Below are 19,797 nucleotides of genomic sequence, written 5' to 3'. Positions count from 1 at the left end.
GGAAACATTCGGCAATGAAATTTGGATTTTTAAGAAAATATTTTGAGGAATAATCGGAAATTAAACGTGGATTTTTCAATAAAATTTTCAATTCAAACAATTCGGCTATGCAACGAAGGATGTGGTTTAAAAAAATCACAGTGAAAATGTGAATACTAAACGTGGGGTTTTAAAGAAATATTATTAGAAACAATTTGGCAATGAAAAGTTAATTTTTTGAAATAAATTTCTAAAGAAAAATTGTCTGTGGAACAACTCGGCAATGAAACGTGTATTTTTAAGGAAAAAATTCTATAGAACAATTTAGCCGTGAAAAGTGAGTTTTTAAGAAAATTTCATATGGAACAATTTGGCAATGAAATGTGTATTTTTTTAAATTTCTAAGAAACAAATCGGAAATGAAACGTAAATTTTTAAGAAAATATTCTGAGGAAAAATTCGGAAATGAAAACTGAATTTCTAAGAAAATTTTGTTAGGGAACAAACGGCAATGAAACATGTACTTTTAAATTTCGAATGAACAATTCGGCAATGGAACATACATTTTTTCCTGAGGAACAATTCGACAATGAAACGTGCATTTTCTAATTATTTATGAACAATTCGGCAATGAAATGTGGATTTTAAAGAAAAAATTCTAAGGAACAATTCAGCGATGAAACATGAATTTTAAGGAACTATTCGGTAATGAAATGTGGACTTTTAAAGAAAAAATTCTGAGGACTAATAACACAATGAAGGGTAGATTTTTTAAGAATTTGTCAAAGGAACAAAACGTGTATTTAGAAAATATGACTCCTTCGAAGACAAAATTCTTGAATTTCCAAAGATTTCGTAAAAATTCAAAAAATTACGACTCCATCAAGGACAAAAACAAAATCCCGCCATAACAGCCGATGGTTGCTCTCCGCTCATATTAATCGACCCTGGCATCAGAATAAATGCCGAATCTTATAGCGAAAATATTCTGGAGGGTGTATTAAAGCCTTGGGCACGCAAACATTTTGGCCGCTGACCTTGGACATTTCAACAGAACTCAGCACCATCGCACTCAGCCCGCACCACCCAACATTGGTTACAAAATGAGGTTCCTCGCTTCATTTCCTGCGCACAATTGCCACAAAATCTCCGGATACCAATCCCTTGGATTGCTGTGTCTGGAGTATTTTGGAAAGCAAGGTTGGCACTAAAAAATACCAAAGTGTCGATGACCTCAAGAAAGCGCTTCGCCGGAAATGGGCCAAAATACCGCAGAGCAACATTCGGGCAGCATTTCATTGGCCGTTAATTCGTGCCAAAGGTGACCAATTCGAATAAATCTAAACTTTTTCTAAAATTTGATGGTATTTCCGACATTTTTGCTTTCATTTAATAAAATTAAAAAAAGATGTAAAAATGATGACGTTTGACTTTGTTGCAGTTTTATATCTCACCCTGTAGTCCTTCAAAAAACGACAGATAGTGCTTCAAAAAAGTATTTTAATAAATTCAAGTTTCACCCACTAATAACCCTTCAGAAAAAAAATTATTTAAAAATCCAGGTTTCCTCAAAATTTTCTTTAAAAGATCCCCGTTTCAATGCTCAAAAAGTCCTACAGAAAAAAAATTAAAAAAAAAACTTCATTTCACCCAAAAAGGTTTCCCTCTGTTGCACTTATTCTCTCTCACAGCGTTTATAGCCCCCCACCAAAGATAACCCAACAAGTTTTTTTTTTGTTTTTGTCGATATTTGCTGCTCCACCAACAGCCAAACAACCTACTTTTTAAACGTCATTTGTCATAAATAACAAGACACGTTTTGTGGTACAAATTCTTTACTCACTTCTCCATCTCCCGCTCTAAGCAAATTTGTGCATTCTCTTGAGTTCTTGTAAATAGATTGTGTTGCTGTTGTTGCTGCTACTGTTGTTGCTGTTGTATTTATTATTGCATTGCAGCAAAAATCATGATGGCATTTCCTGTTCTAATATTTTATATTACAAACATTTATAGTATTTATGGTGACACAATGTAAATAAAAGGGAAGGATGTAAAATGTAAAAGAAGAGAGAATGACAGAGTGGGAGTGAAAGACATTGAGAGAGGGAGAGATGGTGTTATTATCTTCATTGGTTTGATTTAAATTGGCGGGTATTTTGTGAAGAGAAAAAAAAAACATGACAAGACGTAATATTTTCTTTAATGCCAAGAAATGTTAACAAGAAAGTAATTTCGGGAAATTAGTATTATAAAAGATTATGGCAGAGATGGGAGTTATTCTTTAACATAAAATTCATACAATTAAATGTTTTACATACCATGAATGTTAGTATGTGTAACATACAATTGTATATGAAATTGTAAGACATCCTTGACACTTTCTTGGAGTAATGAATGGCCCACTTTGCACTTTTTTGTTCTCCACATATTCTACACATATTCCCCCCGCCACTTATTCATCCACTCATCGCCCTGCATCTCATAATAGATTCATAAATATGGAATCATCATTTTAACTTTAGATTTGTTTAATATTTACCCAACGTGTGCTATGTGATCGGAATGTCACAAGAAACCTTTTCAGCATTATGTGTGGAATTCATTTGCGCTTTCTAAGGAATTGAAAATAAAAGCAGGCTCTCTTCATGTGTTTTGTTCAGTTATCAACAGCTTTGTCTTTGTGGTTAGGGGAATAATTTTTTTGGAATGGTAGAAATTAAAGAAAAATAATAATAGTATAGATTTTTATATAGCATTTTCACGATTTACAAAGGTTAGTTATTTCTTATATTTTTTTTAAAAAAAGCAAAAATTAAAAAAATTAAATTAAAAATTTATTATTATTATTACATTTTAAAATGTATTAAAACATTTTAGATTTTTCCGGGAAATTTTCAATTCCAACTATGCATATTTTGCGACTCCTCTTATTTATTTGCGACTTATTGGGTGAACATTTAGTGCTTGAAATTTGAAATTTGGTATTAGGGTCGCTGTTCATGTCTAGCCTGGGCATATGGAGGTGGTTTCCAAAATGTATTGTACGAAAAGTGCTGAATTGTACTACATTTTTTTTATTGAGTAAAGGGATAGGTCTGGAATCCTCAAATTTGATATGAAGGCCACTGCATATAGTTTTGAGAGAGGGAGGTGGATTTGGGAATTATAGTACGCATACTTCGAAGTGGTAATAAATCTGGTATTGGGCGAAGGGCTGGAATTCCGAATTTTGATATTGAGGTTTTTGTATGTGGTGTTGAAATCTGGTAGCGGATTTGCAAATCCGTACTATAATTGTACGAAAAGGGTAAAGATAAAGGGATGGAGCTGAAATCCTGAAATTTAATACCTGAGGTTAAGATATGGAGATTGTTTTGAAAAAGCGTACTGTGTTTGTACGAAATGTACTAGATGGAACAAAATTTGGAATTTGAGGTCTCTGTTTGCATCTTGATTTGAGATATAGACTTTTCTCTGACGAAGTAGAAGGCACTCGTTCTGATACCTCCCAAAAAAGATAAAAATTTTTAAAGAATTTTTTTTTTTTAAAGAACAAGAATGAATTATCTAATTTTGTGCAAACTTTGCAAATCCTAATATTTGCATCAGAGTTAGGCCAGAATGGATAAATGGACAATATCTGCAAAAATTGACAATATCGGACCACTCCTTTTAGTACCTACCCAAGAAGGAGTTAAAGTTCTGAATAATCACAAGGCAAATAAAATATTAAAGAAGAGTTCGATTATCTAACCTTATTTCTTGCATGAAGATGAGATATTTCAGGCCACTCATTCCGGTACTTCGCCCACAACGGGACAAAATACCCATAACCATCATAGAATGGAAAATAAACATCCGATTCTTTTCAAATTTTGCATATCCCAATATTTCTATGAACTCAAGAGCATTAGTGAAGATGGTAGATATCGGAACACTCCCTCTGGTACCTCTTCCACAAAGAGTCAAAATACCCATAACCCTCATAGAATGCAAAATACACATTCCATTCTTTTCAAACTTGACACATCCCAGTATGTCTATCAACATAAGATCCGGTGTGCAAATGAAATATATTGGACCACTCCTTCTGGAACCTCCCCCTTAACTGGTCAGAATTTTGAAAAACAATGAAACTCTTAAAAAAAACAGAAGATAAGTATCCGATTCTTTTCAAACTTCGAACATCCCGATATTTCTATCAAGGCAAGATCAGGTGTGAAGATGGAATATATCGGCCCACTCCTTCTGGCACCTTCCCCTCAAGGGGTCAGAATTTTGAATAATAATGAAGCTCTTAAAAACGCGAAATAAGTATCCGATTACTTTTAAACTCGGCATATCCCAATATTTCTATCAAGGCAAGATCAGGTGTGAAAATGGAATATATCGGGCCACTCCCTCTGGTATCCCCCCCCCCCCACAACGTGTCAAAATTGTTAATATTCATAACGCTCAAAGAATTTAAAATGAGCATACGATTATTTTCAAATTTGGCACATCCCAATATTTGTATCGAGGCAAGATCTGGTGGTAAAAGTCCTACTTTTGATTTTTATGATTCTCCAAGACCTTAAATCGTGTGACTCTTGGAATAGCCTAGGTCTTAGAATTTTAAAAGAATTTTTGCATCTACTCCAATAAAACAAACCAGGGACTTCTGAAAATAATGTTTGATGACTCACCCAAGATTCCAAGCTATTCTTCCAAGGGCGATAATCGAGAAGTTTAAAAATTGAAACTATTTCCAGGCAACAGACCGAGTATTTCTTTGAAAAAATGCAAGGGTCAAGATAGTGGCGCCCAAGTCGTAGATTTTGTAAAGACATTTTAAAGAGTGCCTCAGAGGATCAAAGGCTAGGGACGTTAAATAGATTTTTCTTCCGGGGGTCCAAAATTTCGGGTTTTGCTGAAAATTCTACTCAGTCCAGGGACTAAATTCTACATTTTTATACCCTCCACCATTGCATGGAGGGTATATTAAGTTTGTCATTCCGTTTTTAAAACACCTCCAAATATACATTTTAGACCCCCACAAAGTGTATATATTCCTGATCAGCATAAAGTTCTATGTCGATTTAGCGATGTCCGCCGGTCTCTAGCTTCCGAAAGAATTGAAGTAGATTGATAAAATTTTACTCAAATGTATATTATGTCTGCAGGACTTTTAGTATTGAAAATGTAGGCCATGTAGGTCAACGTTTTGGTATAGCTCCCATACAACGGCACCTCCCGATATTCGGTATTTTGATGATTTTAGCGACATTATTCACCGGAATTGTTTTAAATTTGATATTTGAAGTTCGGTATGGATACTACATCCTAAGACAGAAAATTGTCTGTGCAGGTCCACGTCTTCGTATAGCTCCCCATATAAAGGTACCTCCCGATATTCGGTATTTTGATGGTTTTAGCGAAATTATTTATCGGATTTGTTTCAAATTTGATATTTGAAGTCCGTAATGGATGCTGCAGCCTATGACAGAAAATTGTCTGTGCAGCTCCACATTTTGATATAGCCCCCATATAATAGTACCTCCCTATATTGATGATTTTAACTACATTTTTCACCGAATTTTTTTTTTCAAGTTTTGCATTTGAATATTTTAATGGCTTATGACAAAAATTGCCTATGCAGGTCCACGTCGTCGTTTAGACTCTAATATGACGACTACATTTGAGATTTTTAAGATTTTAATAGAATTTTAAACGGATTTTTTTTTTTTTTTTTTTTTTTTTTGAAAATTGCCAAAGTCGTTCCAAATGGTGGAGGGTATTCAAAGTTCGGCCCGGCTGAAATTGTAGCATTTTTACTTGGTTTAAAGATAATTTTTACAATTTTGTTTTTTTTTTTTTAATATTTTGAATATTTTTGTTTGAATATTTTAATGGCTTATGACAAAAATTGCCTATGCAGGTCCACGTCGACGTTTAGACCCTAATATGACGGCTACATTTGAGATTTTTAAGATTTTAATAGAATTTTTAAAGGATTTTATTTATTTATTTGTTTTTTTTTTTTTTTTGAAAATTGCCAAATTCGTTCCAAATGGTGGAGGGTATTCAAAGTTCGGCCCGGCCGAACTTATAGTATTTTTACTTGGTTTTAAGATAATTTTTACAATTTTGTTCTCGATTCTTTGCCACGACATAAATATTAAGTTTTACATTAATTTTTTATTGAGGCTTCTTTGAAAAAAAATCCCATCACTTTTCTCCAACACACCCTCTTACAAACCCCATTGACATATCAAAACAAAAACCCTGACAAAGTAAAAGAAATCAAAAATTTAAATTAATCGAAAAAGTTGTGACTGCCGAGAAGAACAAAAAAAAAACACGCCTAGAAAACAAAACCAGTCATCAGAAGTGCGGATATGTAAACAAAATGTTAAACAAATAGGACAAAGAACACAAAACACACACTCACCCACACACAACAAACTGGTGTTATGTTGTATTAATACAACACCCCACACACACATGCATGCATATCCATATGTGTATGCATATCACACATATGTGGGTGAGAATATCTGTATGTGGTCCATATGAATATTTGTTGATTCAATTTTCAATCTCTGCAAAAAAAAAAAAAAACAGAAATGCCAACACGTAGCATTGTTTATTGCTTGGAATGGAGCGTGAAAAAAAAAACACTCCCCACAAATCCGATCCTTTCGAGGAAAAATTGCTACTAGGTAAACATTTGCTTCTTCTCGGGTTTGTGTTTTTTTTTTTTTACAAAATGGCCAAGAAACCTTGATTCCAAACAGACACTTGTTTATGTGGATTTGCCTGACGGATATGTTATGATTTACTTTTAGAACTAACCTATGAATGTGGCTTATTATAATTGTGGCCCTTATAATTTTGTTCCGGCTATTTACAGAACCTACATGCACACACGCACACATATGCATATTAGATCTGGTCGAAACATATTGTCAAATGTCCATGTCCCCCTTTTTTATTTCTTAATATTTATTCAGCATTCATAATTGCCGGCTCTTACTTTTTTTGAGCAAACATACGTTGGGTACATAAAAACATATTTACATGTTGGAAGGTGTTCTTGGGGGGAAATTGGTCTAATATTCTATGGGTGTAAGTTCGAAGACCAGTTAACATTGCAATATTAGGTGTGTCTGGTTACCCTAAAATTTGTAACAATTGTTACAAATTGTTACTGGAAGTCGTCTGTTAACCCGAAAGTTCTGCAAAAGAGAGCGGTTGGAGAGAGAAATGTTGACAGTTGTTTCAGTTAGAGTTTGCAAATTCTTGCTGGACAAATTTCTTCTTGCAATCTCTTGCAACTCTTCTTCTTCTCCTTCATCGCCATTCAATCAGATGTTTTCTATTGTTTATTTATTTCTTTTTGTGATTTTAATTTGAAAATATTGTTTTGGAATTAGCAAGACTAATTGTTTTTGGAGAACAACTTTACAAAATGTGAAAAACATAAATATTAATATGTAATAAGAAAATAAAAGACTATTTCCAACATTTTTGGACAAATGCCATTAGCAACAGGTTTAAAGGATTCCGCGGAATACATCAAATCTATCTTCCTTTTATTGCTCATATTTTTATTTTATTATCAATTTTCTTCTTATTTATAAAACTTGTGAAATTGGTGATGGTTCCTTTCGTTTAATTCTTTTAATGGGGGACAATTGGTTTGTTTTGACAAATCAGCTGATTAGTTGCAAGCTTCTGCAGGAATACCGTCTGTTTACTTTTCGCAATTTCCTTGCAAAAGAGAATAAAACTACCTTACTCTCTCAGAAACACACCTATTATAAACTCCAGTATACATTTTTACAGAATTTCGAATAATCTTCTACGGCAACTAACCGTGGGGTTTTTTTTAAGAATTTTGCACTACTTTTTGGAAGTTGCAAATGTAGGATTTTATAAAAAAAAAATCAAGGAAAAAATTTTAACCATTTGGTACGACTTTGGCAATTTTCAGAAAAATAAAATCCGTTAGAAATTCTATTAAAATCTTAAAAATACTGAAAGTATCCGTATATTAGGGTCTTAATGACGACGTGGACCTGCAAAGGCAATTGCTGTCATAAGCTATTACAATATTCAAATACGAAACTTGAACAAGTTAAAAAGCAGTAAGTTCGGCCGTGCCGAACTTTTAATACCCTCCACCATTTGCAACGAATTTGGAAATTTTCAAAAAATAAAATCCTTAAAACATTCTGTTAAAATTTTAAAAATACCGAATATAGCCGTTATATTGTTGTCTATACGACGTGGACATACATAGGCATTATTTGTCATAAGCCATTACCATATTCAAATTCGAAACTTGAAATAAACAGTGAATAATGTAGCTAAAATCATCAAAATATCGTATATAAGGAGGTGCCGTTATATCGGAGCTGTGCGAAGACCTGGACCAGCATAGACAATTTTCTGTAACAGGCTGTAGCATCCATTAGGAACTTCAAATACCACATCTCAAACAATTTCGGTTGGTATTGTACTTAAAATCGCCAAAATACCGAATATAGGGAGGTACTGATATATGGGGCCTATACGAAGACCTGAACCCGCACAGACAATTTTCTGTCACAGACTGTAGTTCCCATAACGAACTTCAAATACCAATTTTGAAACAATTCCGGTGAATAATGTCTCTAAAATCATCAAAATACCGAATATCGGGAGGTACCGTTATATGGGGGCTATATGAAGACGTGGGCCTGCACAGACAATTTTCTGTCTTAGGGTGTAGCATCCATTTTGAACTTCAAGTACCAAATTTGAAACAATTCCCGTGAATAATGTCGTTAAAATCATCAAAATACCGAATATCGGGAGGTCCTGTTATATGGAGGCTATACGAAGACGTGGACCTGCAGAGACAATTTTCTGTCTTAGGGTCTTGTATCCATTTTGAACTTCAAATACTAAAATTTAAATTACTTCCGGGAAAAAGGTCGCTAAAGTCATCAAAATACCGAATATCGGGAGGTACCGTTATATGGGGGCTATACGAAGACATGGACTTGCACAGACAGTTTTCTATCTTAGGGTGTAGTATCCATTTGGAACTTCAAATACCAAATTTGAAACAATTCCGGTGAATAATGTCGCTAAAATCATCAAAATACCGAATATTGGGAGGTACCGTTATATGGGGGCTATACGAAAACATAGACCTACATGACCCTTTTACGAACCTAACCTGTCTACTGGCAAAATAAACATGTGTGCAAAATTTTAGCCATCTATCTCAAATCGTTCGAAAGATAGCGTGATTACAACAGACAGACAGACAGAGGGACAGACAGACACAGATCAAGAATATATATACTTTGTTGGGTCTGACATGAGAATTTCGAGGAGTTACAAACGGAATGGCAAAGTTAATATACCCCCCAAAGTAAGGTGGAGGGTATAAAAAAACTGCAACAAAGTCAAACGGCATCGTTTTTAACATTTTTTTTTAATTTTATTAAATGAAAGCAGAAAAAATTCGGAAATAGCATCAAATTTCAGAATACGTTTAGATTTGTTTAGATTTGCCTTCAAACGGCCAATGAAACCGCCACACGCTTCCCGAACGTTGCTCTGTGGTATTTTGGCGCATTTCACGGCGAAGCGCTTGCTTGAGGTGATCGACACTTTGATATTTTTTTAGTGCCAACCTAGCTTTTCAAAATACTCCAGACACAATAGTCTAACGGATTGGTATCCGGAGATTTTGCGCTGGCCATTGAGCGCTGGAAATTTAGCGAGGAACCTCTTTTTTGTAACCACTCTTGGGTGAGCGCGTGCTGAGTGCGTTGTTGCTGAGTCCTGTTGGAATGTTCAAGGTCGGCGGCCAAAATGTTTGAGTGCCCACGGCTTTAATACAGCCTCCAGAATATTTTCCCGATTATATTCAGCATTTATTCTGATGCCACAGTCGATTAATACGAGCGTAGAGCGACCATCGGCCGTTGTGGCGGCCCACATCATCACCATGGCCGGCGCTTGAGTTCTGGTGGCCAACTGAAGGTGCACATTTTCAGCTGACCTCTTTGGCAAGTAAACACGACCATTTTGTTTGTTTACAAACTGCTGGACAACGAATGTTTTCTCATGGGAGATCAAACCAACTAAATTCGGCAGTTCACCATTTTCGGCCAAGCGAAGCAACTCTTTAGCTCTTTTGAGTCTATTTTCTTTCTGTTGCGGCGTAAGTTCTTGTACTTTTTGGCATTTCAATGGCTTTACCCCGAGCTCATTCCTCAATATTTGCCAAATGGAATATTGTGATATGTTCAGCTCACGAGCCATTTTTTCGGCCACTGCGACGTGGATTTCGTTCAAGTCGCTTTTTTTACTTTTCGAAACATTTCTGCTGATGTTGCTGTTTTCTGCCGTCCACTTCCACGAGCGATGGTACGAGACACAAAAGATTTATTCACATTTAAATGCTGGAGTGTTCTAACGATAGCCATTTGTCCTTTTCCAGCCAAATATAAAGACATCACACTATCACGCTTGGGTTATTTCATCACGAATAACTTTTTTTCTGGAAAATTTTCACCAAAATGCTTTTGTACGCTTGTAAACAATATAAGGAGCTGTCACTGGAATAATTTTAACTTACTTCGATTTCGGCCCTCTTATGTTCTTTTTCGTAGAAGCCAGCCGGTGACTTAAGCTAGTCAAAAAAGCGTTTTATGTATTCTCACCTTTATATAGCTTGAACCATATAATATAAATTTTCTAACCCAGTGTTTACACAAGACAAATATTTGTAAATCAGAGTTGTATTTTAGTACCTTATACATACTAAGGGTAAAAATACACAAAATGTTTATTTGACTGACCTTAATCATAGGCTGGCTTCTCACCTTAAAGCTCATGGTAGAGTAAAAAGGTATGGTAGAGCTATCAGCTGATTGCCCCGACTTCTGCCAATTTTGTGTTTTTTTTTTATTTATTGTTTTGAAAAATAAAAGCAAAAAATTTTAAAAATTCTAAAAACCAAATACTTTGCCGTGACAAAGCAAGAAAATTAAGCAAAGCGCTGACTGTGTTTTTTTGCAAAGAGAGTAATTTTCGTTATTAAAACGGGGTTAATTCCCATATCCGGATTTTTGTAACCTACTGTTCTACGCAAAAAATTATAAAAATTAATAAAATAAACATAATATAAAAAATATAAAGTACTAATATTTGTAAAAGTCAATGAGTCTCAACGGTAATGTGTAAATGTCGCAGATTCATACAATTGAAGAAGAATACATCTACCGGTTATCAATTTCTGATAGGTTGATATTTTGACTTTTAAGGATTGCAAACAAATTTTGAAATTATTAATAGTTTTCGGTGCATGTACTTTGTTTACAACATTTTACTGGATTTGACGTATAGACAATGGAATTGACAGTTGAAATCTACTAAATTTAGTAAGTGTAATCGTGCGTGTAAGCGATTTTTTTTTAAATCTACATTGGCAACCCTTTATTTCTAACAAGGTACCATGGCAGAAGAATACAGGTAGATGCATCAACACTTGGGAGCATTGATATGTCAAAATTATTTAAATGTTTTTTCAAGTAGATTTTTATATGTTTTTTATACGACGTCATTCGGAGGTTATTATAATTTGCGTTTTTCAACAATTTTTACAAATTTAAATAATTTTTCATTCAAAATTTTCAATTCCAAAATTGGTTTGACAATTCATTGTCCCAGCAGCTGTGTCGATGCGTCTACCTATATTCTTCTACCATGCAAGGTACGCAGCTGATCATCTAGATTAGTTGTCAAAATACTTATTGTGACTGGAATCACAGTACGAAAGATCAACAAAACTTAAACCATGAAAATAGGGCTCGCTGTGATCGAAAACGGAAATGTCATCCATATATCACACGCTATGTGCAACTTCAACATATGGAAAATTTGACACTAAATATCATGGTAGAAGAATATAGGTAGACGCGTCGACACAGCTGCTGGGACAATGAACTGTCAAACCAATTTTGGAATTGAAAATGTTGAATGAAAAATTATTTAAATTTGTAAAAATTGTTGAAAAACGCGAATTATAATAGCCTCCGGATGACGTAGTATAAGAAAACATATAAAAATCAACTTATATTTGAAAAAACATTTAAATTTTTTTGACATATCAATGCTCCCAAGCGTTGATGCATCTACCTGTATTCTTCTACCATGCTAAATATGTAAAACTCATCTCGTCTGATAGCAGCTTTATTGAACTTCAAATTGGTCACTCCCCATTGAAGTGATGTTACCATCTTTATTCTACCATGAAGCGAATTGTAAAAAAATTTAAATTATCATCCAAGCCTCAATGTGTGTCCAATAAAATTAACTTTATCTAATCGATTTGTTTCGCTAAATGTATTTTGATTTAATTTAATTCCCCCTCCTTGTTATTGTTGCAAATTTGCAAATTTCCTTCTTCTATTTGCCATTCGCCGGATGTGGTTGCTGTTGTTGGTATTCTTTTTTTCCCATTGCGGTGGATTTTTAATCATTTAATTATATTTGTATTTACATTAGAAGTTTACCAACTAAAAGGCGTTTTAAAAATAATTGCACAACTGTAATAACACGCACACACATCAACACAGTTTCACACACACACAAAAGCCCACACACATGCAGTGTTTTACTTAGAGATTACTTGCTGCTGAAATGGAACTAAAAATGTTGTTATTGTTAAAAAAAAAGTTTGAAAACATTTTTATGTTGGGGAAAGTGAAAGAGGGTTGAGGGTTTGATTCAGTGGACTTTTAATGCAAAACATAAATAACTCTTGTGTTTGTTTGACCTGAAAGATTTTTTTTTTTTTGTAAAATCAACATTTTCAGGTTACTTTAAAAATATAAATAAAATAAAAACAGTTTTAAGAAGTTTATGTAGTGTATAAAAAAATGTGTTGGCAAACACTTATGCCAATCAATTTCATTCAAAGTGGAGTAGAAATTTTCAAATAAAAATCTTGGAAATAAAGATGACTAGCTTAAGCCATAGGCTGGCTTCTTCGTATAGGAACAAAGTAATTTTAGGTTAACTTAGTTTAATTTTGGCCTCCTACGTTCCTTTTTTTCCGAAGAAGCCAGATGATGACTTAAGGGTGGAAATACATAAAGCACATATTTGGCTAGCTTAAGGGGGGAATACATAACGCGCTTATCTGGCTGGCTTCTTCGGATATGAACAAAGGAGCCTAGGGCCAAAATCGAACTAAGTCACCCTGAAACTCCTTTGTTCATCTACGAAGAAGCCAGCCGATGACCAAATATGCGCTTTATGTAATTCTAACCTTAAGTCATCGGCTGGCTTCTTCATAGATGAACAAAGAAGTTTTAGGTTAACTTAGTTCGATTTTGGCCCTAGGCTCTTTTGTTCAATTCCAAAGAAGCCAGCTTACAAGCGCTTTATGTATTCCAACCTTAAGCCAGTCAAGACAGCGTTTTATGTATTCTCACCTTAAGAAATTTCAGATTTGGGACCACTTAATACAGGGTGAGATAAAAAAAAACTGCAAACTGTAATTTCAAGTTTGAAACTAACAATTTGACACTAAAAAATACCAAAGTGTCGATCACCTCAAGCAAGCGCTTCGCCGGAAATTGACCAGAATGCCGCAGAGCAACATTCGGGCAGCGTGTGGCGGTTTCATTGGCCGTTTGAAGGCCATAATTCGTGCCACAGGTGGCCAATTCGAACAAATCTAAACTTATTCTAAAATTTGATGATAGTTTCGACATTTTTTGCTTTCATTCAAAAAAAATTAAAAATTATGGCCTTTGACATTGTTGCAGTTTTTTATCTCACCCTGTACAGCCCGGAATCTTAGCCTCTCCCTTGAAGGTCCCACCTCTCTTGTCTGCAGTCTTAAATTCCCATCCCCTTCATATGTCTTCTTCTTCTTTCTGTGGCCAATGATGTCATCCTTCTCTGGCAGTGCCATCTTGCAGACCTTGGACAGTTTTTCGTTCCAGCGTTGTCAACGTTCATAATTTCCCATCACTCCGATTCGTCTTTTTTTCGCTTCACCATTTCCACTAGGCATCTTCTTCTTCCTAACAACTTGAGCTTCTTTCCGCATCTTATTATACCAGCGACGCAAATCGCCATCCTATTTCGTCTTTATCTCGCTGGCAAACAGCTAATTCTTTATTTCTGGCATGTTCCGTTTTCACGGGGCTAAGACATCTTGGTTTCTTTTTCACTTCGATGAATCACTCCAGCGTTGCCAACGTTCATAATTTCCCATCACTCCAATCTGTCTTTTTCTCGCTTCACCATTTCCACTAGGCATCTTCATCTTCCTTACTACTTGAGCTTCTTTCAGCATCTTATAATTCCAGCGACGTAATCACCATCGTACTTCATCTGGCTGGCGAACAGCTAATTCTGGATTTCTGTCTCGTTCCGTTACCACGTGGCTAGGACATCTTGTTTTCTTTTTCACTTCGATTTATAGTTCCAGCCTTACCAACGTTCATAATTTCCCATCACGTCGATCTGTCTTTTTCTCGCTTCACCATTTCCACAAGGCATCTTCCTAACAACTTGAGCTTCTTTCCGCATCTTATTATTCCAGCGACGCAAATCGCCATTCAACTTCGTCTTCATCTGGCTGGGGAACAGCTTATCCTTGATTTCTGTCCCGTTTCGTTTCCATGTGGCACGGACATCTTGGTTTCTTTTTCACTCCGATCTGTCTTTTTCTCTTTCACCATTTCCACTAGGCATCTCCATCTTCTTAACAACTTGAGCTTCTTACAGCATCTTATTATTCCAGCGACGCAAATCTTATTATTCCAGCGACGAAAATCGCCATCCTACTTCGTCTTTATCTGACTGGCGAACAGCTAATTCTTGATTTCCGTCCCGTTTCGTTTTCACGTGGCTAGGACATCTTGGTTTCTTTTTCACTTCGATTTATCGTTCCAGCCTTTCCAATGTTCGCAATTTCCTATAACTCTGACCTGTCTTTTTCTCACTTCACCATTTCCACTAGGCATCTTCATCTTCTTAATAACTTGAGCTTCTTTCAGCATCTGATTATTCCAGCGACGCATATCGCCATCCTACTTCGTCTTCATCTGGCTGGCGAACAGCCGTTCCGTTTCCACCTGGCTAGGACATCTTGGTTTTTTTTTTCACTTCGATTGTTCAGTGCTTGAAAATTGTCCTTTCCAGTTTTAGGGACTTCATTCTTTTTCTTCCCCAATGTACTTGAACTTCGGTAACGGAATCTTCTACTTCAATTTTTAATCTTTGCTGGCACAGTTGACGGTACAATGATCTGTCAAACCTATTTTGGAATTGAAAAATTTGAATGAAAAATTATTCAAATTTGTAAAAATTTTGAAATACGCAGCCGATGACTTAAGCCATTCCAAAAAAGCCTTTTATGTATTCTCACCTTTATTGCAGAAAAGAAAGATCTTTCCTCTATAAAATACATTTGATATTGTAGGAAATAGTATCCTCTCTAAAATGGTATTGACATCAACAGTATATGCCTAGAAATGACTTTTAGAATATTTATTTTCTAAAAATTCCTCTTTAAATATCGAATTCTCTAAACCAAATTTTTGATTTACATTTACAAACATTTAGTAGCATCAACCTCATTCACCTCGCACCATAAAAATACTAATAATAATATTACCGCCAATCTTATTCCAGCTAACATCCAGGTAATCGTTATCTTCCACTAAAATCGCATGCCTCGAGTCATCAACTAACTCAAAATAAAACGACTTAGAAGGACAAAGAAGCAAAAGCTGTGCAGAAAAACATCGGCAACAACATAGACAAAGACCAACGAAAACAAAACAAACAAAAGAAAAAAACATCTACCATAGCTACATTTGGCCGCCGCAAGTGGCAGACAAAACTAATGGCAAGGACAAGACACCAAAAACTACAACAACCAAGGCCACATCATGGGAAGGGTAGCGGGCGCCAAGTTCTAGTGAATTTTTGGACACCATGGATTATTGCAGCACTGCTGGTTGCCATACTCGGTGGCCAATTGGCGGCTAGTGCTGGTGTTGATGCTCTAAGCAACAGCATTTCACTAAACGGAAACGGAAATCGGTTGCAGCAACAAGAATTGCCGGGCATTGAAGCAGCAACGGCAGAGAAACAACTCAGCCACCACCAGAACAACGACGACAATGCTAATGACGATAATCAAAACGATGATGACGAAGCTGATGTCAGCATTGGCAGGGAGCAACTCAATTATGTTATGGTAAGTAAATATTTATGTAAATTAGATCAACTTGGATTAACTGTTGTTGTTGTTGTTTTTATTCTTTATGCAATTTACCACAAAGTGCCATGATAATCTATTTACTTGGCTAAATTAATTGATAAAAAAAGAGAACAAAGAGCAAGCAATACTCAAGGATGTCGTCTTCTAGAAAAAAAGAAGAACCAATGAAGGTCTTCTTTTTTTTGTATTTTCACCTTAACACTTTAAAGGTGCAGATACAAAAATAGCTTCTTTTAACGTCGCAAGTCATTGGCTGGCTTCTTCTTAAAAGAGCAAAGGATTTCAGGTTGACTTAGTCCAATATCGGCCCATAATTTTTTTTATTATCACCTTAAGAGAAGATAAGTTAAGTTATAGCAGCCAGGAAGCTCCCCATCTTCCCAGCCGGTCTCTGTTAAAGGTCCCATCTTCTTTGTCTCCCGGTTTCAATTTCCAGGCGGAATCCCCTTCATGTGTCGTCTTCTTTCTTCAGCCAATGATGTCATCTTTGTTTTTCTTTGTTTTTCTCTGGCATCGCCATCTTCCAGACCTTGGACAGTTTATCGTTTCAGCGTTGCCATGTTCATAATTTCCCATCACTCCAACCTGTATTTTTTCTCGCTGCACCACTTCCTCTAGGCATCTCGATCTTCCTAACAACAGGAGCTTCTTTCAGCATCTTATTATTCCAGCGACACAAATTGCTATCCTTCTTCGTTTTCATCTGGCTGGCGAACAGCTTATCCTTGATTTCTGTCGCGTTCTGTTTCCACGTGGGTAGGATATCTTGGGTTTCTTTTTTACTTCTTCTTATCGTTCCTATCACTCCGATTTGTCTTTTTCTCGCTACACCACTTCCACTAGGCATCTTCATCTTCCTAACAACTTGAGATTCCTTCAGTATCTTATTATACCTGCGATGCAGATGACCATTCTTCTTCGTCTTCATCTGGCTGGTGAACAGCTCACCCTTGATTTCTGGCATGTTCCGTTTTCACACGACTAAGACATCTTGCTTTCTTTTTCACTTCGATTAATCGTTCTAGCCTTACCAACGTTCACAATTTCCCATCACTCCGATTTGTCTTTTTCTCGTTACACCACATCCACTAGGTATCTCCATCTTCCTAACAACTTGAGCTTCCTTCAGCATCTCATTATTCCAGCAATGCAGATGACCATTCTTCTTCGTCTTCATTTGGCTGACGAACAGCTCATTCTTGATTTCTTTCGCGTTCTGTTTCCACGTTGATAGGGTATCCTGCTTTCTTTTTCACTTCGATTTATCGTTCCAGCGTTGCCTACGTTCATAATTTCCTATCACTCCGATCTGTCTTTTTCTCGCTACACCACTTCCACTAGGTATCTTCATTTTCCTAACAACTTGAGCTTCCTTCAGCATTTTATTATTCCAGCGATGCAGATGACCATTCTTCTTCATCTCCGTTAGGCTGGCGTACAGCTCATCCTTGATTTCTGTCGCGTTCTGTTTCAACGTGGGTAGGGTATCCTGATTTCTTTTTCACTTCGATTTATAGTTCCAGCATTGCCAACGTTCATAATTTCCCATCACTGCTATCTGTGTTTTTCTCGCTACACCACTTCCACTAGGTATCTCCATCTTCCAAACAACGTGAGCTTCTTTCAACATCTTATTATCCTAGCGACGCAGATCAACATTCTTCTTCGTCTTCATCTGGCTGGCGAACAGCTTATCCTTGATTTCTGTCGCGTTCTGTTTCCACGTGGCTAGGATATCTGGGTTTCTTTTTCACATCTTATCGTTCCAATCACTCCGACCTGTCTTTTTCTCGCTTCACCATTTCCACTAGGCAACTCCATCTTCCAAAGAACTTGAGCTTCCTTCAGCATCTTATTATTTCAGCGACGCAGATGACCATTCTTCTTCGTCTTCATTTGGCTGACGAACAGCTCATTCTTGATTTCTTTCGCGTTCTGTTTCCACGTTGATAGGGTATCCTGCTTTCTTTTTCACTTCGATTTATCGTTCCAGCGTTGCTAACGTTCACAATTTCCCATCACTCCGATCTGTCTTTTTCTCGCTGCAAAACCTCCACAAGGCAACTCCATCTTCCTAACAACTTGAGATTTCTTTAGCATCTTATTATTCCAGCGACGCAGATGACCATTCTTCTTCGTCTTCATTTGGCTGGGGAAAAGCCCACCCTTGATTTCTTTCGCGCTCCGTTCCCACGTGGGTAAGGTATCCTGCTTTCTTTTTCACTTCGATTTATCGTTCCAGTGTTGCCAACGTTCATAATTTCTACACTTCAACCTATCTTTTTCTCGCTTCGCCGCTTCCACTAGGCTTCTCAATATTCGTGAGCTTGGCCATTCTTCTTCGTCTTCATTTGGCTGGCGTACAGCTCATCCTTGATATCTGGCATGTTCCGTTTTCACGCGACTAAGACATCTTGCTTTCTTTTTCACTTCGATTTATCGTTCCAGCGTTGCCATCGTTCATAATTTCCTATCACCCCGATCTGTCTTTTTCTCGCTGCACCACTTCCACTTGGCATCTCCATTTCCTAACAACTTGAGCTTCCTTCGGCATCTTATTATTCCAGCGATGCAGATGATTATCCTTCTTCGTCTTCATTTGGCTGTCGAACAGCTCATCCTTGATTTCTGTCTCATTCCCTTTCCACGTGGGTAGGATATCTTGGATTTCTTTTTCACTTCTTCTTATCGTTCCTATCACTCCGATCTGTCTTTTTCTCGCTGCACCACTTCCACAAGGCAACTCCATCTTCGTAACAACATATGCTTCCTTCAGCATTTTAATATTTCAGCGACGCAAATGGCATTCCTTTTTCGTCATCATTTGGCTAGCGTACAGCTCATCCTTGATTTCTGTTTCTACTACTTTCTTTCTCACTTCGATTTATCGTTCCAGCGTTGCCAACGTTCATAATTTCACAACACTCCGGTCTGCCCTTTTCTCGCTGCACCACTTCCACTAGGCAACTCCATTTTCTTAACAACTTGAGCTTCCTTCAGCATTTTATTATTCCAGAGACGCAAATGACCATCCTTCTTCGTCTTCATTTGGCTGACGAACAGCTCATCCTTGATTTCTGTCGCATTCCCTTTCCACATGGATAAGACATCTTGGGTTATTTTTTACTTCGATTCTTCAGTGCTTGAGAGCTGTCTTTCCAAGTCTTCGGGACTTCATTATTTTTCATCCCCAAGTTCTTGAACTTCAGTAATGGAATGTTCTACTCCAATGCTTTCGTCTTTTGTGGTATTTTCTGTTATTTCCGCAGCGGACTCATCAGGTTCTGCTTCAGCCACTCTACGGACCTTCTTGGAATAAAGGTGAAAGTACATAAAACGCCTATTTGACGGGCTTAAGTCATCGACAAGCTTCTTGGCAATAGAACAAAAGGGCCAAAATCGAACTAGCCATCCTAAAACTCCTTTGTTTCTCTACGAAGAAGCCAGCCGATGACTTAAACCAGTAAAAAAAACGTTTTATGTACTCTCACCTCAAGCTAAACCCTCCGAAGGTAGTTTCACTT

At 36.6% G+C, this 19,797-nt stretch overlaps 2 protein-coding genes across 3 annotated transcripts in view; one reads left to right on the top strand and one right to left on the bottom strand.

The window, feature by feature from the left end:
* The window catches only part of LOC101890434 (beta-galactosidase), a 267,558-nt gene that overhangs the window by 26,202 nt on the left and 221,559 nt on the right, over positions 1-19,797 (bottom strand). The window lies entirely within an intron of this gene.
* LOC101891591 (tachykinins) overlaps positions 1-19,797 on the top strand; it is a 71,988-nt gene that overhangs the window by 48,472 nt on the left and 3,719 nt on the right. For both annotated transcript variants that reach the window (XM_059129023.1, XM_059129022.1), the window contains exon 2: positions 15,679-16,249. In XM_059129023.1, the coding sequence (XP_058985006.1) occupies positions 15,893-16,249 (357 nt within the window). In that variant the 5' untranslated portion in view covers positions 15,679-15,892. The remainder of the gene's footprint in view (positions 1-15,678; positions 16,250-19,797) is intronic.

This window comes from Musca domestica, unplaced genomic scaffold, assembly GCF_030504385.1.
Source record: "Musca domestica strain aabys unplaced genomic scaffold, Musca_domestica.polishedcontigs.V.1.1 59, whole genome shotgun sequence".
Taxonomy (NCBI): domain Eukaryota; kingdom Metazoa; phylum Arthropoda; class Insecta; order Diptera; family Muscidae; genus Musca; species Musca domestica.
The sequence above is the reverse complement of the archived record's forward strand: the minus strand, read 5'-3'. Positions and strand labels throughout refer to the sequence as shown.